Source organism: Atractosteus spatula, chromosome 10 (genome assembly GCF_055471065.1).
Source record: "Atractosteus spatula isolate fAtrSpa1 chromosome 10, fAtrSpa1.hap1, whole genome shotgun sequence".
Classification (NCBI taxonomy): Eukaryota; Metazoa; Chordata; class Actinopteri; order Semionotiformes; family Lepisosteidae; genus Atractosteus; species Atractosteus spatula.
Genome location: NC_142715.1, coordinates 19,574,983 through 19,599,861, shown reverse-complemented (window position 1 = coordinate 19,599,861; position 24,879 = coordinate 19,574,983). Strand labels below are relative to the sequence as shown.

General features: G+C 47.2%; 1 protein-coding gene and 1 long non-coding RNA gene across 2 annotated transcripts; both read right to left on the bottom strand.

The window, feature by feature from the left end:
* Positions 1 to 3,825: 3,825 nt before the first annotated feature.
* On the bottom strand, positions 3,826 to 5,192 carry LOC148825671 (uncharacterized). The gene is made up of 2 exons (XR_016091775.1): positions 4,784 to 5,192; positions 3,826 to 4,511 (listed from the first exon to the last, which is right to left on the bottom strand). It is a non-coding gene; the product is annotated as an uncharacterized LOC148825671 (long non-coding RNA).
* A 12,886-nt stretch (positions 5,193 to 18,078) lies between these two features.
* LOC148825670 (uncharacterized) lies at positions 18,079 to 24,214 on the bottom strand. Its single transcript, XM_088926242.1, has 5 exons — positions 24,140 to 24,214; positions 23,512 to 23,617; positions 20,424 to 20,798; positions 19,577 to 19,744; positions 18,079 to 19,009 (listed from the first exon to the last, which is right to left on the bottom strand). The coding sequence occupies exons 2-5, from the start codon at positions 23,552 to 23,554 to the stop codon at positions 18,987 to 18,989; spliced, it is 609 nt and encodes a 202-aa protein (XP_088782368.1). The 5' UTR covers positions 23,555 to 23,617; positions 24,140 to 24,214; the 3' UTR covers positions 18,079 to 18,986.
* Positions 24,215 to 24,879: the final 665 nt, after the last annotated feature.

Genomic DNA, 24,879 nt, shown 5'->3' with positions numbered 1-24,879 from the left:
CACACAGCTCTGTCCTGCAGCAACACGCTCGCCCGAGAGATTTCAGACTCATCCCGGCTGATATGCTATTTGCCCCCCCCCCCAGCAGTGATGTCTGAGGTCCTCGGACACTCACCTGCGTGTCCAGTCCGCCGGCTCTGTACTGCGTATCAGCTATTCTGCCATCCCGGCTTGTCTGCCGAGTTTCCGACAGTTTATATGCACATTACAGCGATACAAGTACCGCCTACTACGTGAGAATAAGATCAGAACAGCGAGGCTTTAGCTTCTACCCATAACTCCGCCCATTGCCACACCGATATCCGGGGGGATACCTGCGAAACTCTTTTAAATAGCAGACCCGTGACGAATTATACATATGGCAATCCGTTGGCTTTGGGCCTAATCAGAAACCTGATTTGCACGGGTCAGGGTGGAGAATGTGCCGTCGCCTCAGAGTGTCTCCGTGACTTTTCTTAGAACGAGCGACTACAGGATAGTTTAAGGCCATGCTTTAAAAATAATCAGATCCCGTAAATGAATGAGTGAAATAAACTGGCAGAATCCTGTTAGGTAATCTGCAGAAAAATGAAATACCCGCACGCGGGATACGACGAATACACGAGTCTCCCCCCTGTCAGTTGCTAAGAAGTTGCGTTTTGGCCTGCAGTTCTGCGCTAAACTTGAGTTGAAGTTCCTACGGTACTGCCCAGGGGTCTCTCCCACCTGTGAGCTTAATTAACCACGAGCAGACCCTGCTGCAGGAATCCGGTACCGACTATTAAACCGCTCGTCTACCGAGCAGGAAACTGAACAGGGGTTCGGAATCTCTGAATTATCCTGACCGGTTCACTGATCTGCGGGCCACTATCGATGTGCATTTATTAATCTGTCTAATGCACGTGATAATGTTGGGTTTTTAAGACAACTGCGTGTTGGCGCTGTATTTTTCCTTGATCAAACCACACTTAAGTCATACGGAGATACTTCAGACGCGTTAAGAGAACACATCGGTAATTTATTCATTTTGTTTTTTAAAGGCAAGCTGCATTTATGTGCACGAGCTAAATAAATACACGTAAATGTAAGCCTGATGCACCTGCATGAGCTAAGTGCGTTAGTTCTTTTGGGCGGGTTTTCTCATGTCAACGGCTAATATTTTAGCGTCCTCTAGAAGATATAAACTTGGGGTTTCTTCGCAAGTTCAGAACAGTTTTTAGTGCGGAGTTGGGAGACAAATTTCTGCGGGCAAGTTCATTGCAGTGCTTATGAACCTCGGGTACATTATTAACCAGCTACTAGTCCGTTATTTCTCCTAATTGCAATGGCACATTTAGGACACAAACAACCTACCCAGTAACACAAAAAGCAAAAGTCAGCGAAGGGACTGAAAGTCTCGTTTAGTAGCAGTGTCGAAGTCATTCTCGTGTCACGCCGTCGCCTCTGACCTGCGACGTGGGTTTAACGCGAGTGGGCACACGGGGTATCGCGTTGTCCGGTCGGGCGCACATTCTGTCATTTTTTAAAATACTGCCCCATCCTCGAGTCTGACTGGTCTCTACGGTCCGCTCTTGGAAAAAAGAAACGAGAGGCAAAACAGCGACCCCAAGCTCAAGCGCCGGCAGAGAACACTTCTTGAACCTCGTACGAAGCGGGAGGGGGGGAGAACGACAAAAAATGTCTTCGACCGTCCGAAGAAACTGGGTATGATTCATGTTGTGTAAAAATGCTGCCCCGCTTTGTTTCAATACGTTCAACCGCGTTTGAAACGCAACAACAACAACAACAGAAAAACAGAAACTCCCCCAAAGCAGAGTCCTTTGAACTAAGAATAGCGGGGGGAAATGTGTCATCGCCCCCCGGGGGGCTAAAAACTAAAAACAGCAACATTGCAAATCCTGGAGATTTCAGGGCGGCGCCGAGAACGAACAGAAACTCTCTCCTGAGACGCCTTCCAGCGATCCGGCAGCAGAGTGGGCGTCTCCGTCACCTGCTCTGTCATGCCGGGGGAACACGCAGACAACTGCAGCTGAGGGACAAGTTCGAGTTTTCTCGGGGCGAGCTGGAAGTGAACGAAGCGAGTATCGGAGAACAACTTAAGCCGAGGGTCGTTGCGGGTCCGAACCGGCCGGCTTCAAAGCGGGTGAAACTCTTCTTCTGCCGTCATCGCCGTCGTCATTATCAGCAGCAGCAGCAGGAAGGGGGTGAGTGACGAGCTCCGAGACAGAGGGGTTTTACAGATTCGTGGTCGATTTCTGGAGCTGAGAAAAGTGGGGGGATAGCGGGTGAGAACTGAGGCGTTAAAGAGTGGCCCGCGGAAGGGGGTCAAACCGGCAGTTTGCTGATGTGCGAAACGCCGGCAGGAAAACACAACCCAACAAAACAGAAACGCCGAGTTGTATCGTGACGCACCTGTCACCTGTCCCCCAGCAGGTTACAACCTGTTGGACAGCGGTATCGCCGAGACCTGTTGGAAGCCGCAGAAGATGGCTCATCTCCACCCCGACACGAGCAAAAACCGAGCGATCAGCCGGGGATAACCCAATCCCAAATGAGATGCGTCAAGGTAATGAACAACACTCATAGAACTCACATTTTAAAATGACTGGCGTTATATAATAATATTAGTAATAACACTTTATCTCAAAGCGCTTTACAGAATAACAACTGCAACAATAATAGGCTTATTAGTAAATCTGTATACATAGTATGTACGAAACATGATTTTAATTGAGAGTTTAATAATAAAAAAATGCATTGTACATAGCGAATGTAAAAACTGCACAGCTGATACGGGAGTGTAGCTCGGCGGTGATCATTTCCTTCGGGACGAAGCATTTGTAGGACATTTTGGTTACACGACCTAGCAGAAAAAAAAGATGTCGGACGAAAGGGGCAACTAATTGTAACAGTCAACTAAAATTGCGAACGAACCACAACACCACGGATCCCGTGTTCTAATGAGAGAGAAAGGTGACATCAGAACCACACTTTCAGGTACTCATTAACGCAGGGGCTGTAGTCCTGCGATGGTGATGTCTGAGATCGACTATTGAGAGAAATATCCCAGGGAGGAAAGCGAGCCGAAGTCTAGGCACACATCACTCGCGCTATCGCCGCCAAATCCAGTTCTCACTCGTTAAAACCCCAATGATGAGCCCCCCCCCCCCACCCAAATCGGACAGCACCGGAGCTCAGGCCCAGCTGAGCCGGGCCGATCCGAACTGAACCGAACCGGCCCACCTCACACGCCTGCAGGCCCCGGGACAGTAGCACAGCTCCGGTAATCCGGTCATTGTATCAATTCATTAGTTCACTTAATAAATCGGGCCAGAGGTTTTATTGCGAACGAACATCACCGCAGTCCTGATGACGGGTTTGTTTACGCCGGCAAAAAAACAACAAACAGCCGTCGGACACCAGGAGTGTCAATATTATCCCCAGTAGCTTGTAACCGCACCGACCCCCCTTCTCCTCACACACACCGACTCGGTAATTGACGGAGCTCTGTCGTACGGCTCAGAAAATGAGCTTCGGCGGGTCTCAGACGTCACGCAGCGGCGAGCGGAACCCGACCGGGAGAATAACGGCGCTGCCAGCCCCCGCCACCAGACGGCGCTCTCCCCGAAACCCACCCCTCAGTTAGTTAACAGTATTGATACCGCACAGCCGAGCTTCGCCATCTCAAATCAAGAGCTGCCGAAACTTGGCGTGGGAAGCGTCAGTTCACCAAATTACCCACAAGAGGGCGCCAGAGCTACATGTTTGAAGACCACAATCAGGCCAGATATCCATTAAGCACTTCGAATTGAGAAATAACGTCTTTGCAGTAAGACAATTTTCGTACTTACATTAAGTGTTTATTTATAAATTATAGAATAGACAGAGAAAAGTGACAATTAAAGGCACTTACAACACTACATATAACATGTTTACTACACAATTTAAGAGTACTGTGAAATTATTGTGCTCTAGAATACAAACTGCACTCAAACCACAAATAAATACATGCATGCATCCACCTAATAATAAACTTCCAGAAAAAGATTCCAAGTCCATGTTTTCATGATATCAGCATTTGTATTTTTTGTGCTCCAAGAATGCTTACAAATGAGGAATGTGGGCCGTTTGGCACTTCATACCAAATTCACCCAACAATCTCATTTTGAACCCAGATTCCAGTCCAGTTTTTGAAAAATCTTTGAATCTGTGGATAGAAGATCAAAGCAGGTCAATTTGTAGTACAAAATCAAGCTTATAAAGTCTGTCTATATTTTGAAAAACAGCTGCAGCTCTCAAAGCCACGCAGAGAGCTCTGCAAGACAGCAAAGCTGATCCTGCTCTGTAAAATACTGATCTACAGCACTGCCTTCAGACTGGACGGTTCAGTTCCTAGACACCAGAGGTTGTGTTTCCTTTCCACCGGCGATTCTTGGAGCCCAGGAGCCCAGAGATCAGAGCTAAGAAGAGCAGCAGGAAGGGAGGGATCAGCTGGAGGAAAAGAATTGGAGAATTCCCTCCAGCGTCGAGATCTGCAATAATAGAGAGATTGTATTAATCCATCCATTTTCAATCATCATCTAAAGGTCATGGGGAAGCCCCAGATCTCTCCATCTCACACTGTCCCTGCACGATGGACACACCTCTGATCTCTCCCTCTCACACTGCCCTGCACACTGGACACTCACACTCACACAATATTCAGAAACAAGTTTATTTTTCCATTACCACACATACCATTTTGACAAGAGCAGTGCACCTTTATAATGTTACAGAGAACTGAAATTGTCAGGAAACCTCTTACCTCCCACAGTGACTGTCACAGTGCTGATGGTGTTTCCCTGAAGGTCCCTCACTGTGTAGCTCCCCTGATCAGCTGGAGTGAGGGAGCGCAGTTTCAGAGAGCCGTCCCGCACCGACACTCTGTCTCTCTACTGGGGGACACAGCTGGCTGTGCTGTTCTGGATAGAACACACTGAGGTCGAGTCTCCAGCTCCTGCAGGGTGAAACCTCCAGTGAGCCGAGGGACAGACAGAGGGACAGACAGAGAGGCTCCAGGCTGCAGGGTGAGGACTTCTGAGTAAGCAGGGAAGAAAAAACAATCCAACTCAATCTTTCTGAAACAGGTGATGAGATTGAAAGATTTCTTTAGAATGACAAAAACAACTGGGTGGCACTGTGGCACAGTGTTTAGCATCGCTGCCTCACAGCACTAAGGCCCTGGGGCAAGTTCTTGGGGTGCTGTCTCTGTGGAGTTTGCATGTTCATGTGGGTTTCCTCCCACAGTCCAAAGACATGCTGGTGGGTTAACTGGCTTCTGGGAAAATTGGCCCTGGTGTGAGTGTCCTGTATGTGTCCTGTGTGATGGACCTGTCCAGGGTATGTGTGTCCTGTGTGTGTTCTGCCCAGGGTGAACCCTGCTTTATGCCCACTGATTGACAGAACAGGCTCCAGCTCCCAAAATAAAAACAGTTTATAAACAGATAAAACAGTTTCGTGTTAACCTTACAAACAAAATGTTGACATTCATGCTGAAGCAGGATCAATATTCACACTGCACATTTCCAGCTCTGCAATATCACTACCGAAACATACTGCAGAAGTCCGAGTGAGATCCCCAAGATCTGCTAACAAAGGCTATCTCAACATATGCGTTAGAGCATACAAAAGTGACTTGTACCAACGGCTGCAACAACACATGCCCGCTACATGTGTTAAAAGGGATAATAATAATAATGATGATGATAATAAAAATAATAATAATAAAAATAATTGCTTACACTTATATAGAGCTTTTCTGGACACTCCACTCAATGCGCTTTACAGGTAATGGGGAATCCCACTCCACCACCAATGTGCAGCCCCACCTGGATGATGCTCCAGTCCGCTCACCACACACCAGCTCTCAGTGGGGAGGAGAGCAGAGTGATGAAGCCAATTCATAGATGGGGATTATAAGGAGGCCATGATTGGTAAGGGCCAATGGGAAATTTGGCCAGGACGCCAGGGTTACACCCCTACATGGACATGTAACAAAATGCGATTTGACATGTTAAAAGTATGAAATATGACTTTTGTTTCTGGGCCTGTGTGCTGTATATAAGAACTCGGTACCCCTTGCATTGAGCGTGTCCGTTCTGCAGGACAGACCCAGCACATGTTGCTTTCCTTATTAATCTCAATAAACACTGAATCTGCACAAGACTGCGTCCTACTCCTCTGATGAAGAATTTTCCCACAGGACATGCTAATGACAAATGTAATGTTTTCCAGATTTTTCACTATCATTTCTTCAACAGCGTCTGTTAGGGATCTGTTCTATTATTGTGGGGCTGGAATTGGAGTCTCCCCCCGTCACACCTGTAAGGACTCTAGCAGCCAAGAGAGGGGGAAAGCGACCTGTCGCTGGAAGACGTGCAGGTAAACGTTCTTGGCATGATAACAAAGGTTGCCGGAGACTTGAAAGAAATGATGAGGGGCAATGCTCTGAGAGTTGAGACTTGAAAGAAATCTGCAGATTTTTTGGTTTAAAGAGGACGGCGATTTAAAAAAAGGAAGTAAAGGCTCTGAAGAGCAAGACAAGAAAATGAATGCTCTTAAACAAAGAGTCAGTGAAGCTGAAAGACCGACGCAGAAAGCTGTGCAGAGCAACAAAATGAAGACGTTGTTGCTAAAGTGCTGCCGGTCCAAGAGGAGGATTTCGTCTACTGACAGAGTCCAACGCATCAGGAGAGCCAACATGTGGACTTGCAAAGCCCAGAGCCATCATTATAGGATTCATCAGAAGGATGACGAGGGACATGCTGTGGCGAGCGGCCAGAGAGAACAAGTCTCTGAAGGCCAAAGACCTGAGGATTGCAGAGGATCTGTCTGCCGAGGACAGGCACACCAGGGACCAGCTGTGGGAAAGAGATCTGTGGCCAGTGACTGTCCAGCCCAAGAGATCTCCCTGTAGCGGTTATGAACACGGTTAATGCTGAACACGGTGGTGTTGTAATCACTTTTAAGGGTTTGAAACTCGCAGTTCAGTAGCTTTTTTTCCCCCCAAGAGTTTTTTTCTGTATTGTTTGTGTCTTTTTCCATTTTCTCTATTAACCCCAGAGGTATTAGGAATATAGTTAAAAGAAAGGCGATTTTTCCATTTTGAAAAAAGAAGAGAGCAGACTTTTATTTTTATTTTTTTTACAAGAAACGCCTTGTCACCAAAAGATCAGCCTGATTTTCAGTTTTGGAAAAGTCAATGGGGGGGATGACATTTGGATTTCTAGTGGTACTAATCATTCAGCGGGCGTTGCCATCTTAAAGGGGCACTTTAAAGGGAAAATTCTTTATTATAAGATAGTATGGATGCAGTCCGATGGCAAATCAGTTCAACGTCCGGGCTACAGGAATATGTCCAGGATTACACCATGTGTTGTGAACAAGCACCGCGAGACCCCCCTCCTTTCCTCTCGGTGGCATTTCTGTCTGCCTTCGAGTCCAGAATACAGTATGTTCCTGCAGCCACATCTCAGTCAAACACACGATACTGCATTCCCTATACTCCCTCCGCCTCCTCACCAGTGCTCCCAGCGCGTCCATCTTATAAGATAAGATCACTTTATTAGCCCTATACAATTTCTTGCATTAGGGATTCATCTTTTCACAGACCCCAGCTTGCTCTCCATGAGACACACAGACAGGGAGAGAGAAGCTGGGGGTCAGAGCGCAGGGTCAGCTATTTATACAGTGTCCCTGGAGCAGCTGGGGTTCAGGGCCTTGCTCAGGGGCCCAAAGGAGTAGGATTCCTCTGCCAGCCACGGGATTTGAACCAGCAACCCTCTAGCCGCAGATCCTGAGCCACAGAGCCACCGCACCGCCCTATTATTCGCTAAGGACCTCACGTTTCCCATAATGATCGAAGGAAGATAGGACTTAAATCTCCTTCTCTTCGCGTCGCACCGGGCCCTGCAGCCTCGGCGTTTCCTCCGGGACTGATGGCTTCTCCCTGGTTAGTAGAGCCGGACTGTGTTGGGGATGAGCCTTGACCCCATGGAGGTGGTGGCTGAGAGGAGAATGCTGACCAAGCTCACAGCCATTATGAACAACACCTCTCATCCGCTTCATGGGACTGTTACTGGGCAGCGGAGCACATTTACCAATAGACTGCTCCAGCAACGGTGTTCAAGGGAACGTTTCCGCAGGTCTTTCCTCCCGGCGGCTGTCAGGTTGTATAACGCTGCCTTAGGCTAGGACTGTTAGCCCTTCATTTGCTCCTCTATGGACAGCATGTTTACTCCATTGTACTTTTTGGACAATCAGTCTGTGTAAACCTATGCACATTTCGCACATATTTTATTGTTTTTTACAGTGACTATGATCAGCACATTTTCCACACACCTATGTATTTATTTATTTTTAATTATTTTGTTTGTCTTTTGTTTTATAACTATTCTGATGTCTGTTTTGCTTGTCTTGGGCTGGACTGCTGTAACACATCAATTTCCCTACGGGATTAATAAAGTATTATCTATCTATCTGTTCCTGCAGCCACATCTCAGTTAAACACACGATACTGCATGGTCTACACTCCCTCCGCTTCCTCACCAGTGCTCCCAGCGCGTCACGTGTGTAAACACTTACTCTGCAGCTATCTGCATTACAACCGGAAGCAAACAGTGGTCCGAGTAACAGCCAAAAAGTAGTATCTCGACTCCCTAGTATCCATCTTGTTGTGTGATCGGAAATCGAGCCGCCGGCAAAGAAAAGAAAGAAAAACACTAACACCAACCGAAAGAAAAGAAAAGACGACAAAAAAGAAACAGAGGTGCTGTAACAGGCAGGATGCCACCAGCACGCCTCCATCTCGAAAGAAATAAAAAAAAATACTCTTCGGATTATGGTCATCTTCCTTAGATAAAAGGACCGTTAACCTGCTGCTTGTCACTTCATGTGAGCTGCTTGCAACAATCGTTGTCCGTCTTCTTAATAAAACCATTTTACCATCTTGTGCGTTTTGGGCTGAATAGTAACACGCCACACACACACCCAGTGATCATAAAATCGGCGATCGGCCTCACAAAACGTTGATCGGTCCCTCTCTATAATGCTCCGAGCTCTTACATCTATTATTAAGTAACCTTATTTTTTAACTTTAATTTTGTGACTTGATCACATAATTTACTTCATTACGTCTGGCGGTTAAATGTTTGTTTTTTTTCCTCTTGTACCCGTTTCTGATCCTCTGGTTGTATTTGTAAAATAAGGTATAGGGCTTCTCTGGATTTATCCAATCACAATGCGGCCTACAGACTGTAGCTAGTGCGCGTAGTTAGCTTCTTCAAACCTGCAGCGAGTTTTGCTTCTCTCTGTCGGGGACTGATCCACCGGCACCTCGCTGCTGTCAGGCGTGAGATACATCGTCTTTATCGTCTAAACGCGTTGCTATTTCACTCGTTCAGTCGCAAAGTTCCTGTTTCTGTCGTCACACAGGTGAGTATTATTGATCCGTCCCGGCGTCTTCACCGGAGGTTTGGGGGGGGATGAGACTGAACGTGATCAGATGGAATTGAACTGAAAAATAAAACATAGTGTCGATTACAATAATATATTTTACTTTTTAATTTAATGAAAACGAACTTTTACCAGTTTAATTTTTAAATACATCGTAGTTACGTTCGTGATTTTTTTCCCTCGACAACATGATAGAAACTAGCGTGGAAGTTGAGTGCATCTTGGAGGAGTCGGATGTCCGACCAAAAACTTCCTTTAGTTTGGGTTGTGGGCTTCAGACAGGATGAATAGTTACTTTTCTCCTTGCGGCTTCAGGCAGCCCGTGCACGGAGGTTTAAAACTGGTGAAAAGTAGCGCGGTGACATTTAAAGCAACAGAGCAGAAGTAATGAGTAAAACAGAGCTGGTGTTGAGCGCTGGAGACCTGCAGCCGGGCAGGGAGGTGAGGCAGAGCGACACCTGTAGTTCTGTAGTTTATACTGACACGGAAAATGGACCAGTGTCAATGACAGAGTGTAGATATTTTACCAACCAGTCTCCGTACTTTGACAAATACGACGGTCTCTGTTTTAGACTCCAGTTTGTGGCGTCTGAATTCAACATTCTGCTGTTAAAATACGATAAACTCGTTGCATTCTTAGGGAGAGATGAGAATTCGTTAAAGGCGTCGCTCCTGGAAATCTCACAACATGGTGGTCACAGAACGGTTTTACATCACGACGTGTTTGATAAAATAAGCTTTAAGAATGAAATAATGCATAGATTCCTTCATAACCGAATCTCCAGGTGTGTTGCAGCAGAGCACAGATTTACAGAGAATTCAGATGGGATGGCTGTGTGGTCAGGCTCCGAGTGGGGATCTCTTATTTTCTGAGAAATCAAGAATATGCATTTGGAGGGTCTCCAGGGGGTTTCTTGGGATGGCACAGGACCTGAGTACTGCGTCTGGTAGCGGGGGACACCTGTGTTACACCTAGATTACCAGGCTACATTAAAGAGCAACTGCAGTCCCAGGTTCTCAGACAGGTTATTAAATCTCTGACAAAATAAATTAATTGTAGGTATAGAAACATTGTACAAATTTCAAAATACGGCACAGAATCGTGAACTTTGTGAAAGTACTGTAGGTCGCTATGTTGTGGCAAACCCCTGGTCTCGCCGTAGGCACGACTGAGAATCCCAACAAATTGTGATGTGGCCCTTCCTGCTCACTAGTCCCTGTGATGACAGATGTACTGATGTACGAGCGAATACGTCCAGGTTGTGCAGCAGACGTTTAACACAGAATTGTTCCATCATGATCTGCAGGCTGAGTTAAGAATTAAACATATTGGTGGGCAAATCCATTTGGAAGTCAAGAGCAGGATTTCTACTGGATTAAAAGAGACAGATCCACAAGCCTGAGTGGACAGTGTCACAGGGCCACTTCACCTCACTGGCAGTTGTATTTCCCTCGATTCATTCTGAATCACAGAACACTGCGGAGATTCAGTGTAAGTCAGGAAATTAGAGGTTTTATATGTTCCTGTTTTACATCAGCAAACAGTATCTTTCTAACCCTGATATATAAAAAAACACGGTAGTTCCCTCTTTAAGGTCCCTTGTCTCTTTCCCCAGGGTGAATCTTACGATGAGACTTCCTGTGTTGGTTTTCTTTCTTTTGCTTGCACTGACAGAGGGTGAGTATCAATTTCCATTCACAAATTTATATTTCCTGTTGATTTTCACTCTCAACAATTCACAAATCCCCTCTTGGCACACCTTACCTGTACTGACCAGAGGAGCCCCAGATCACAGAATCTCACACTGGACACCTCTGATCTCTCCCTCTCACACTGTCCCTGCACGCTGACCAAACCTCTGATCTCTCCCTCTCACACTGTCCCTGCACGCTGGACACAACTCCGATCTCTCCCTCTCACACTGTCCCTGCACGCTGGACACAACTCCGATCTCTCCCTCTCACACTGTCCCTGCACTACTGGACATGCCTCTGATCTCTCCCTCTCACACTGTCCCTGCATGCTGGACACACCTCTGATCTCTCACTCAGACTGGGCACTCTTTATTTTCCATAATCTCTTACAAAATAAGAATTTACCAGACTTGAACCTGTGAAAATATACATTTAATATTTAATAAGGTTTGGGGATAAATTCAGAATAATTTGTGTGCGAGAGGTGTATTTTTCAGCAGTGTATCGGTTTTAATTTTTTTTTTCTAAAAAATATTTATCCAGTTTCATTTGTGCCGCAGATAAAAATGTTTAAGGGATATCTGCATGTTTTAAAACCCTAAATGGTGTTGTGTAGAAGTTAATAGGATAGTAAATGAAATCACACATCTCATTTCTCATGATATTAAATAAATGACCATTAATATGACAATTATTAACTAAGAACTCCTTGAGAATCGGCTAATCAAACTTCACATTTGTTTTTGGTTGGTGAATATAAGTTTTTCAAAGATTTATCAGTATTCTTATTCTTATTGAAATAAATGAAATAATGTTGTTGACTATTGCCAGATACAGTGGAGGTGTGTTTGGGTTTGCCTTGATCTACACTGTTTCAGAGACTGAGCAGCAAAAACTGAAAATTGACACAAGTGCCTAGTCCAGCTTATCATAGATGCAACCTCTTCTGATATCCAGGGTTAGAAGAGATGGTAGTTCCCCAACACGGGGCAATATTATTGCACATACAGTACAATGAAATACACAGTATTAATATAGGAGGTGACATTGTTCACAAATTAACTATTGTGTTTAAACTGAATAACTTTCTCGTATAAATGAGTTAATTTTTTTTTCTCTGTGGCGCCAATAAGCTTCCATAGGAAACAAGACCCTGAATGAATTAATCCTAGTTTCATTCAAGAATTTTTCCAGTCGGTTAGAAATGGAGGTGAACAGTGTACCAGTTTCCCCTGATAAATTCAACCTCAATAAATTACATTCAATTGAACTAATTTTTATTTATTAAATGTAAAAAAATATATCTCAGGGCAGATTTCTATCGAAACACAATATGATCATTTACATTATATTTTTGGAAGAATGGGACACTTCATAAGCAGCTAGAGATGTTTTTTTTATGTCCTTCAGAGATCCTGGCAGGCATGAGCCTACCAACAATGAAGCTCTGAGTAAATGAACACAAGATTGGACTGGAATCGGGGTTAAAAATAAGACTCTTGGATCAAGTAGCTACAAACTGCCAAGCGGCTTCGTGACGTCAGTCCGGTCTGAAACCCGCAGAAGCTCATTATCTGAGCCGTCACGGCCGTAAGAGGACCCAGTTCGGCACAGGCTGTCTGGAGAGACCGGTTCCGTCTGGGTCTCGGCGGTACCAGTCAGTCGTCACTGGACTGGTAATGGGTTTTGCATGATTCTCTGGGCTCCTCATTACTTTTTTAACGCCTGATAACTAGGTCTCGATCTAGAATGTTTTTTTTTTTATTATTAAATCTGGCGCGTCGAGGTTGGACAGCAAATTATCTGCATGTGAACATTTGTAGGAGCAGAGCTCAACTCCTCTCTGGCTGCCGGAGAACTGACGTCACAAGAGCAGCGCTCTGAGGGGGGTGTGGCTGCGGGGGGCTGACCGACTCTCCTATTGGTCCATTTCTTTTATTTAAATAGGGGCGGTTACCCGTCCTGTGTGGGTGAAGTGACTGAGCCGTCCAATAGGAACAGCGGGTATAATTAGCCACGCGAGTTCGTCCAATCAAAACGCTGCGTTCGCGAAACCGAGACCCTCCTCCTCTGCCGCGGGTCAGTGGCCTCTCTCCGGTCAGGTGTCGCAGGACGCCAGTCGCCGGTAGCAAGCGGCGCCTGGCCGCGCGGAGAAAACTTTCGGCAACAGAAGACACGAGGGTTGTGACCGCAGGAGAGATTTAGGATGAAAACGATAAAGAGGAGTGGGGCGGTGTGAGTCGCACCGAGCTCAAGCAAGACGGCGCTGGAGATGGGTCTGTCGTTGCTCAAGGCGAACACACGTCGATTTGAGTTATTCTGTCGTCGATGGCTTACAGATCCATCAAGGATTCCTTTATTAATGTTAGAATTACACCCCCCGATATTCAGCCACATAACCGCCGCAGAATAAAAGAAGAGATATGAGAGAGATATTTAATACAAGTGACTGCTGACAGTTGGATGGGAGACCCAGAAGACACTGGGGCTCATTGGGAAGAGCTCTTGACTTGTAGCCCGGGAGCTGTGGGTTCCAGTCCTTGGTGATAGAGGAGGTTTATTTTCCATTCTTACTTGACATTCACACATGAGTCAATAAAGGTCGGGTGCTTTATTTGCTGTCCTATAGAGTAGTGCATAGGGAGGGATCTACACTCTTAGCTGATGCATCAGGGGTTCAAACGCTGGGAGTTATGTGAGCTTTGCTTTCAAGCTCAGGTGTACTAACACGTTGATCAATAAAGCGATACGTGATCAGGGTGCATGGCCCTATAGAGTAATGCCTAAGGTTCTGGACCTATGGCTGGATTGTTCTGGGTTCGAATCATGGGTGGATTTTGGTTTATGTTTAATGTGTCCTGACATGAACACACTGATAAATAAAAAGAGGGGACTGGGATGCACGTGGCCCTACAGAGTTGTGGTTAAAACTCCATGCTGCTAGCTAAAAGGTTGGAGGTTTGAATACCACGTCTTCCTTTTCACTTCAATTCTCTCAGACATCAACAGACTGATAAATAAAGAGATTGGGAGTATTGGCTGTGCAGCCCTTTAAGATAGTGGTTACAGCCCCAAGCTCAGGGAAGAGTGGTTGTGGGTTCAAATCCTGTCTGTGAGTCCTGCTTTAGTTCCATTTTAATTCTTACTTAAATGTCTTGTGGCTGTGTGACTCTATAGAAGAGAGGGCTTAGTCTCTAGGCTCATTACTTGTGGGTTTGAATCCTGTGGGGGCCTTAATAATTATTCCAATTCCATTCAAGCTTAGAGGAACACATTGAAAAGTGAAGCAAGTGGGTTGATGGTGGTGTGGTGGTGAAGAGTGTGAGGCTGCTTTCAAGGGTTGTGGGTTCAAGTCCTGCTTTGCACCCCTGGTTTCCTTTTCAGTTATATTCTCACAGACAGGGACACATTGATAAGGAAAGAGATTGGGGATGAGGCAGCGTGGCCCTATAGAGGGTTGGTAAAGGCTATAGGTCTGTAACTCTAGGAGTGTGGGTTCAAATCCTGCCTCAGACCAGGTGTTTCATTTCAATTACAGTCTTTATAAGAATAACACACTGATAAGGAAAGAGAGTGGGTCTATGTCTGGGTGCCTTTGTAGAGTAGAGGATAAGACTGGACTTGTGGCTGACTGGTTGTGGGTTTAAACCCTCTGTTAGACCTGTGGTCTGTTTTCAGTTTAATTCTTCCTGAAATATCAACACACTGATAAGTGTGAAGAGAGTGGCGCTGTGAGTGTGTTCCTCCATAGTGTGAAAGTTGAGGCGATGGGCTCACAGTCTGGTGGTTGTGGGTTCCAATCCTGCTGAAACAGGTCTGCTTGTAGTTTAGTCCTTCTTGACAGAAAGGTGTTGATAAGTCAGGGGAACTATAAGGGTGGGGGGGATCAATAGAAGAGAGGGTAAGAGACTGTTCTCCCAGGTTCAAGACCAGGCTGGGTGCTGAGCTCAGGAGTGAACTGTGACAGTGGCAGGGGCAGGTAACTGGGGAAGGAGGAGAGAGTGAGCAGGTACCAGGGAAAGAGCAGAGTAACTGGATGAGCCCAGGGTGAGAGGCTCTGGGGTTTACCTTTTACTGAAAATGTTCAAAAACTATCAAAATTTTCAGTAAAAGGTAAACCCCAGAGCCCCTCACCCTGGGCTCATCCAGTTACTCTGCTCTGTCCCTGGTACCTGCTCACTCTCTCCACCTTACAACCAGTCAGCCACAAGCCCAGACTCTTAACCTCTGGGCCTAAAAGCTCAACCCCTATCTGTTTACTTAGCAATGTGTTACTGTTGCTAAGAATTATACTGACAAACAACATGCAATCACAGCCAGGTTTTGAGCCCACACCCACACAGCCACAAGCCCAGAGTCCTAGCCTCTACTCTACAAAGACATACACTCACAGACCCATTCTCTTTACTTATCGGCGTGTTACTCTTATTAAGAGTGTAATTGAAAAGAAACCCCTGGTCCTGAGGCAGGATTTGAACCCACACTCCCAGAGTTACAAGCCCACAGCCTTTACTAACTAAAGGGCCAAACCAGGTCATCTCCAATATCTTTCCTTATCAATGTGCTCCTCTCTGGGAGACTGTAACTGAAAATGACACTTGGAGGTGTATTTGAACCCACAACCTGCCAAACATGAGCGCAAAGCCTTCACCCCTACTCTACAGAAATTGAAAGTCAAAAATTGAAAAGAAAGCTCCCTTTCTAACCAGGATTTGAGCCCACACCTTAACACCTATGAGCACAGAGGATTAAACTCCAAACCACAGCACCATGTTCCCCTGACCTCAGTGTCATTATTTATGAAGGTTCTGATATTTAAGTAAGAATAAAAATGAAGATCAGGGCTTAAATTGGATTTGAACCCACAGCCACCTACTTCTAAGTTTAGGGATGTAACCACTCTGCTACAAGCCTGCCCACATACAAGAGATCAATCTCTTTATTTATCAATGTGTTGATGTCATTCAGAATGAACTTGAAAACAGACAGGCTGCAGCATGCAAGACCAGAATCCCACATTTTAACCTCTCCTCTACAGACCCACCTTGACACAGACCCCCCTTTTGTTTATGTATGAACATGTCTTAACCCCCAACCCTATAGGCCCATATCACCACAGCACTGAACTCTTTACTTATTAATGTGTTACTATTAGTAAGAATTTGCTTGAAATGAAATCACAGGTCTCAGGTAGGATTTGAGGCTGCAACCACACATATAGGAGACGCACAGTCTAAACCTATACTCTATAAAGGCACACACACAGAAAGCCTAATCTTTTTATTTTTAATATCAGCAGGACCTGCAGACACAGGCAGGACATGAACCCCCCACCAGCTAATTCTTCCAGAACCAGAATCTTCTGATGATGCGTCTATCGGCTTGACTCCTACTCCACAGGATCACACATGCACACACACACTTACCATCTCCATCTATCTATCTATCGATGTGGAGATTTCAGTTAGCATTCAATTGAGGAAAAAAAAATAGATACTGCTATCACACCTCCAACTGATGAATCTAAGGTAGAGAGAGAGAGAGAGAGAGAGAGAGATCAGGCAGGAGCAGCTCAGTATATAGAGAAATGGAGGAGAAAGGTGATTAAACCAACCCATGTGGCCTCACACTTACTCAGCCCCTCAGTCCAGGGGGACAGCAGAGGACATCAGTGCCTTGTGAAGCTTCTGTCAGAGTTAGGGAGACAGACACACACACAGGTGGGGCTGGACAACACAGTATGTCAAAGCTGCCCATTCCCCATCCCCGCCACCCTTTGTCTGACTGGAGGATCTCATCCAGCTGTGTCTTGAGAGGCGCCAAGCGATTCTCTTCAACACCCTGGCTGGGCAGCTTGTTCCCCACCCCCGCCACCCTTTGTGTAAAGTAGCGCCAATCGTTCTCCTTTCCAAAACGCACACCCTCTGAGTGTCCACTTCTGCCTCCTGATTCCCGTTTCGCTGCTGTTTCTGGAGAACGACTAGCGAATCTCCACCAGGGGGCAGTGTACACACACACACAAACCCGTTTCATGTACAAGACCAGATCTTAATATTCGTCTAATTTCCCCCCCACGTATTCCTCTGCTGCAGGCAGCGAAGACCGCAGCAACCTCGGTCTTTCTATGACGGCAACATCCTGTTCACAGATGCCCCGGTACAGTGCAGAAGGTGCGTTCGTACACAAGGGTACCTGCTGCAAAAAACAAAACCATGCAATGTTCCATTTGCACGCCGCCATACTGTAGTTCACACCTTGGTTAGAATACTGCATACGATTTTAATCGAAAAGATACATAGGATACATTTCTGTGCTGAAAAGAAGGGATAAGTAACTGGATCTCTTTATTCTCAAACAGAGGAGAATGGGGGGAATGTGATACAAATTTTCCAAATCCTTAAAGGTCACTGGCCACGTCAGTCCAGCTGGCTTCTTCAGATTGAATACTGAATCATGGACCAGAGGGCACAAAGGAAGTGCATTTCAGACAGAGAGCAGGCGGTGCTACTTTGCACAAAGGGAGGTGGAGGTGGGGAACAAGCTGCCCAGCCCCGTGGTTGAAGCCGATACCCTGGCTTCTCTCCAGACACAGATGGATGAGACCCTCCAGTCAGGACAGGAGGCACATCTTTACACAGAGGGTGGTGGGGGTGTGGAACAAGCTTCCCAGCCCTGTGGCTGAACCCGATACCCTGGCTTAAGATGACTTCCTCCAGTCAGGACAGGAGGTGCTTCTTTACACAGAGGGTGGTGGGGGTGTGGAACAAGCTGCCCAGCCCTATGGTTGAAGCCCATACCCGGGCTTCTCTCAAGACACAGCTGGATGAGCCCCTGGAACCAATTAACCACTCACGACCCAACAAGACAGACAGGAATGATTTGTTGTTTGTTTTCTGCGCACAAGAAAGCCCATTTTGTTTACATACATCGGTCGTGTTTATTTTTCACGTTTTAATTGGAGGTTCAGTCCTTTTGCATTTCTGCGTGATAAGCGTTAAGGCAGGGGCGGTTTTGTTTTGGTACACGTCCGAACTACCCGTTTTCAGCCACAGATGAACACAGATAAACACGTGCTCCTTTTTTTCATATGACATCTTGCCACCGGGAATTGATTTTTTTTCCCTACGTCAAAAAGTAAGAAAAAGAAAGGAGCCCACAACAAGCGAGAACAATTACTGCAGACCCCCCGGAACAGCGCTTTAAAAACCGCAGAGTAGCATCCTGACTGCTTAGACCACGACAAAGCTCTTCCGCAGAGCGAAAGTCACCTACAGGCGGGTATTTTTTTTTTGTTTTAAACAGAACTAAAGCCCGTCTCTCCCGCAGCCGAGCCTGTCGCGACATGGGGTGTTTCATTTCACACGGAAGGAGCGCGTAGAATCAATAGAAAATACAGGAATCTTAGTAGTAGCATGTTATTGTGTTAAAAATAATCCCCCCCCTTTCCACCCAGCCCCAGAGCCCAGCGCAATAAACGGCTTGTGTTCAGATCCTTCTCTTTGGTTTTGCATTAGAAAAAGAAAGAAAACAGGTTCGCCGCCAGCCCTCTCTCTTACATGCTCTCGACTTCCAGTCAGCTCGCTGGTAAAGAAGAGGCATTTCCGGTGGGTGGGTGTGTGTGTGTGTGTCAGTCAGCCAGCAGGCATTGGGGGATATCATGCTGACCCGCAGCTCTGCGGGTTTTTGCCAGGGCGGATTATAGCGTAGAGGGTCCGGTGTGCCGAGTTCTGTCCGGGGTTCGGGGGCGTTGGGGGGTAGTTCAGGTCGTCTCAGGAAAAACAAATATCGACTGCCGAAGCTGGGATTCTCCCTCATACCTTTTAGGTTTGTCGTCCGCATTTTGCTGAAAAGACACAAACAGAAATAAAATGACTTATTTTTTTGGGTGTGGGGAGATTAAGACCTCCCTCTCACTTCGAGTTAACGTCTCTTTAAGTCTATACACAGAAGCGGGACCAAGCCAAACCACAAGCCAAACCACAAGCAGTGTGCCATGCAGCACGTCTTTACACAAAGGGTGGTGGGGGTGGGGAACAGGCTGCTCAGCCCTATGGTTGAAGCCGAAACCCCGGCTTCTCTCCAGACACAGCTGGATGAGCTCCTCCAGTCAGGACAGGAGGCACTTCTGTACATAAAGGGTGGTGGGGGTGGGGAACAAGCTGCCCAGCCATGTGTTTGAAGCCGACACCTTGGCTTCTCTCCAGACACAGCTGGATGAGCTCCTCCAGTCAGGACAGAAGACCTGTCTGTACATAAAGAGTGGTGGGGGTGTGGAACAAGCTGCTCAGCCATGTTGTTTTTAGGGTACAGCTGGGCAAGATCCTGACCTACTGAAGCCCCCCATTGGCTGATAATCCGCAGGGCGTCACCTGAATGGGGCAGACACAAAACGAAAAAAACGTTGCCACACCCCCTCTGAGGAAGACGCAGAAGACGCAGACTGAGGAGAGGAGGGCAGACAGAGGAGGAGCCGTCAGCAGGATCAGCAGGCAGGGAAGCTGCAGGCCCGGGCGAAGTGGGGCGCCGGGTCGGGTCGCGTTGCCGGCTTCTCCTCGCCCTTCGCTCGGAGCCGCTGCCTCTGAGCAAGGAAAACAGTAATATATGACCCGGCTTCGTCTTCATTAGCCGTCTCAACTCGTCTTTTAAATGAAATGTCCGTCCTCTTTTTAAAAAAAAAAACGCGCACAAATCCGCGTTGGAAATCGAAAACCTTCGGTCGCTCAAGCTAAAAAGATCAATAATGCCAGTGTCTGCGGTACTAATAGGAAAAAAAAAAAAAAACATCGACTGTCGGGCGCAGGCATAGATGGTGGGCCTGTCTTCCCAATCAGAGACATCGACACCAGAGGGCTGCAGTGGAAACTTCAGAGAAGAGTGTTGAAAACCGCTAACCCGAGGCTCTCCTTTACACAAAGGGTGGTGGGGGTGGGGAACAAGCTTCCCAGTCCATGTGGTTGAAACCGAAACTCCGGCTTCTCTCCAGGCACAGCTGAGTTGAGCTCCTCCAGTCAGCACAGGAGGCTCTTCTTTACACAGAGGGGGGTGGGGGTGTGGAACAAGTTGCCCAGTCCATGTGGTTGAAGCCGATACTCTGGCTTCTCTCCAGACACAGCTGGGTGAGCTCCTTCTAGTTAGGACAGGAGGTGCTTCTTTACACAGAGGGTTGTAGGAGCATGGCGCAAACCTCAGCAGGCTCTCAGCACCCTCTCCCCCACGCAACGCTGTCCCGCCTTTCGATAAATAAGAGCTTTTCTCACCCACGCAGACGAGCCTGGCTCCTCTCCCGATGCGAAACTGCCCCTTGTCTCTGTCGGCGCAGTAGTACAGGCCCTGGTCTGCCGGGGTGACCCGCTCGATGGTCAGGCTGGCGGCGCGGTCGGCCGAGGCGCTCGGCGCCAGCGCGTACCGCGGGTCCCGCCTCTCGACGTAGTGGAAGGCCTGGCTGCCGGGCCTCCTGCTGGCCGACACGGCCAGGGCCAGCGCGTCGCGCCGCTGGACGAACCACAGCGTCTCGTAGCGTGGCTCCAGGTCGCAGGGCAGGGCGGCGGCAGCGGCCCCGCCCGTGCAGGGGACCCGTGTGGGCACCGCGGGCCCCCCGTCTCCGCTGACTCTGGCCTCTCGGAACACGTCGCCTACAGCCGGGAGATGGGAGGAAGAGCTGAGGTCACGATTTTGGCGAAATAACTTCCTCCACAAGAGTCAAGGGTCCCAGCACTGCTCCCTCTTTTCATGCTTTTTAGGTAGGATTCCTTTATTTAAAAAAAATCGACCCTGTTAGAAATGTAAAGGATCAAAAGGCAGGGCCTACAATGGAAGATAGGTGAAAAAAACTGATTTTCAGCTTTTATCGTTGCGAACTGTCTCCTTTTTTTTGTATTTCTGGTGTTAAAATAAAAACTTTTTTTAAAGAGTCGCAAAAGGAGTTTTTAAAAAAAAACTTTATTAAACTTTTACTGGATATCACTTAACATGAACCTATGAAGCATTCAACTAAATCCAGTGTTAACACCGGTGTCCTGGCCAAATTTCCCCCCTGTCTTCACCCATTATGGCCTCCTAATAACCCCCGTCTCTGAACTGGCTCCATCACTCTGCTCTCCTGAGAGCTGCTGTGTGGGGAGAGGACTGGAGCATCATCCAGGTGGGGCTGCACACTGGTGGGGGTGGAGGGGATCCCCATGACCTGTGAAGAGCTCTGAGTGGAGTGTTCAGAAAATCGCTACAGATGTGTAAGGATTATTGATTATTGACTATTCTTGTTGTTATTTCAATACAAAACAAAACAGAAAAAGTATGTCGAAAAGTATAAGCGCACACACAAAACAACAACACGCAACACAATACGCCACCAGAGGTTGTTATTATTATAACAAATCCGAAAACCATAAGTTACAATGCTCTTTTTCGTTTGCCTAATGTTTATTTTTTAATGGGGTTGAAATAATATTGCATTTCCACCTCATCCACATGAAAGGACGGAGTAGCGGTGCACTATTTCGTTGTGTGAACGCGACATGTATCCACACGGGAGAAACAAATATAACATATGAATATAAACTATATAAACAAATCCTCTTTCTTTCCCACATTACGAAGTATTGCGAGGTATAACGTGATATCAAACTCCTTAAATCAAACACATTTACCTGCTTGAAGGTAAAGGTTTGCAAAACAGCGTTGTAAATGTTTCTGTTTTCGGCTCCACGGCCGAAAAGCTGTGTCTCTCTTCTATTTTCAGCACAGGAATCAACCTCTACTTCTTCCTCGGACGCAGCTCCTTGCTTGAACTTTGTATGTATATACAGTATACACACACAGCGCCGGTGCTCTTGTCCAGCCGAACAGAGCGCACAGACGTCACCTTGCTCACGCATTCATCCAGAAAGCTGGCCAGGTTTGAGGAGATACAATCCGTGAACGAGGAAAAGGACGGCAGGGGTCGGCGCTGGATCCGGAGGTCGAGCTCGTTAACGGGGCCGGAGGGTTGAACAGGTCGCTGGTGCGAACACATTCGCACGCTGGTAAAAATACACGATGATGTCTATGGCACCGCCTGGTTTAGTTTTTGGATTAAACAGTAAACTCTATTCTTACATCTGTTTTTTCCCCGTTTACAACTGTTTTTTTTGTGCAATAGATGCCAGGGACTTGTGCAATATATTTATAACGTGCAATACAACTTTTTTGTCTACTGTTCTGGTTTGTTCTTTGTATATTCTGGACTTGTGAGCGACTCTTCTTAGTGCACTTCTCACTGACAAGATTGATTGGATTGGAATGTTGTATTATTGGATCATTTCGTTGCACTGTCGCTGTGTTGACAGTGCTGCTGTCGCAGTGCAATTTCCCTCACGGGATCAATAAAGTATCTATCTATTATCACGTAACAGGTTTATATTCCCTGCTGAAAAGAGAAGAAAGAAAACACAACGTTTCGACCGTGGAGCCTACTTCAAGTTCGACTCGACTACAGACTCCACACAGTAGGATCGCCGACCAGTACTCGACCACTCGGAGAAGTGAAAACGGGTGGCGGCCGTAACACCCCCTGGTGACACGCCACACCGTCTCCGTCTGCGACTCGACCCCGCTCTTCCAGGCGGGCCGCCAATGAAAGCGTGTCGACGCGTTAGCGCGTTATCTTCCCGCACCGGTGCGAGCCGACCACTCCGGAAAATCTCTTCTGAAAAGTGTCAACACTTGAAGCCCGACGTTCAAACACGAAAAGTCCCTGCCGTGATCTATCGACAAGCGGCGCTCGGTGCGCTCGGCGGCCAGGGGCTCCGGCAGCGGTGACGGAAAAGCCGATCTGCTTCTTGGAAATGACGCGCCCACCCCCCTCCTGACCCGCTCTCCTGCTGCTCTTACCGCGTGTTACAACACGCAGCTCCGCGCCCCTGCGTGACCTCACATTTCCACCCCCTGCCTCGCCACGGGGCCAAGCGCCGTCCGTCACGTCGTCAACCAGAGTTCCGGAGTGCAGCGAGTCCCAGCTCCTCGTCACGCCTTGTGAACTGGAACTGGCACTTTCTGGCCACAGGTAACCTGGTACCTGTACTGGTGCAATGGAATTCTTACGGACAGAAAGTCTCTCGATTGTTAAAAAAAGGTGTGAAAAAACAAAGTGCAGAAACGTGTTCGTTCTCTCTTTGTTGGGCTTATTCGCTTTCCCCACCCGAGCGACTGGGAGCGGACTGATCAGCGCAGCAGTATCGATTATTATTATGATTATTTTAGTCTTTTCTTTTCCCTCGCGGCTAGGCGGGCCAGCTCGAACTCTGACCCCCGGTCGAACTGGGTGTCCGAGCTCGCCAGGGGGGAGACGGGAGACGGCGTCAAACTCACAGAGCAGCCACAGCACGGCGACCCCCGTCTTCAGCACCTCCATCCCTGCTGGGGGGTCCCACGAACACGGCTTGCGGCGGGATGTGTGTGTCCAGCGCGGAGCGGCCTAAACACACGCAGTGAGCGAGTTAGACCCAGCGGTTCAAAGCCCAGAATCACCGTGCTGGGTGCAGTTTTGTTTTATTTTGATGAAAAACAGTAAATGGCAAAGAAAACGATCCGAGATCCGTCAACCCAAATTCATACACACCCGCGAAGAAATCATTCCTATGAAGCGCTGGGCGCAGCCGGGACGGACTTTCAGGGCTGCAGTTACAATAAAAAGTTAAAAAATAAAAGAAACTCGAGACGCCTTTCTGACAGATTCTGAAAGGGGGAGATCTGAACTCATCTTCCACAGTCGGGCGTTGGACCTTGTCGACCATCTGCCCTTTTAAAAGCACTGGTAGGGAATGAACAGTTGGTCATCCAGGTTATTGCTTAAGTACCGCTCTTTCGCAGTCGTTATTGTTTTAAACATGGCCGATTTACCAGTCCCCGGGGTCGTTTCTTTGCCGATGGGACTCGCATATATGGTGAACCTCCAGTACGTATGAGGTAGGTCACGGTTTGATTCGGGAGTACTCACGGTATTGAGGGGTTCACTGCGCCAGAGCGCTTTCAGCTTCACGAAGCGTATCTCCAGGCCGTTCAATGACTGTGTTCCGAGGCGTCGATATTCTTTTGTAACCTGACTTACGCTCAGCCGCGCCTCTTTACAAAAAAGACTGCGGTTTCCTCTGCGGTCCGGACAGAGGAAACGACGTGCGTTGGTCGCCGAGCTGCCTTGTTAACCGTTCGTGCGCTTAATCTATGAATTGGCTTCATCTGCTCTCCTCCCCACTGATCGCTGCTGTGTGGGGAGCGTTCTGGCGCACTATGGCTTCCGTCGCATCATCCAGGTGGGGCTGCAGGAGAGACCCCATTACCTGTAAAGCGCTTTAAGAGCTATATAAGTGTAAGCAATTATTATTGAAAAGAATAGAGAGACACAGCTTTTCGGCCGTGGAGCCGAAAACAGAAACATTTACAACGCTGTTTTGCAAACCTTTACCTTCAAGCAGGTAAATGTGTTTGATTTAAGGAGTTTGATATCACGTTATACCTCGCAATACTTCGTAATGTGGGAAAGAAAGAGGATTTGTTTATATAGTTTATATTCATATGTTATATTTGTTTCTCCCGTGTGGATACATGTCGCGTTCACACAACGAAATAGTGCACCGCTACTCCGTCCTTTCATGTGGATGAGGTGGAAATGCAATATTATTTCAACCCCATTAAAAAATAAACATTAGGCAAACGAAAAAGAGCATTGTAACTTATGGT

Bases quoted from the DNA above. Each gene is read 5' to 3' on its own strand.
- LOC148825670 (XM_088926242.1), bottom strand. From the start codon at position 23,554: ATGGAGGTGCTGAAGACGGGGGTCGCCGTGCTGTGGCTGCTCT. The intron at 20,799-23,511 runs GTGAGTTTGACG...TCCCGGCTGTAG, and splicing joins CGCCGTGCTGTGGCTGCTCT to GCGACGTGTTCCGAGAGGCC. The intron at 19,745-20,423 runs GTGAGAAAAGCT...TTCCTTGCTCAG, and splicing joins AGCCAGGCTCGTCTGCGTGG to AGGCAGCGGCTCCGAGCGAA.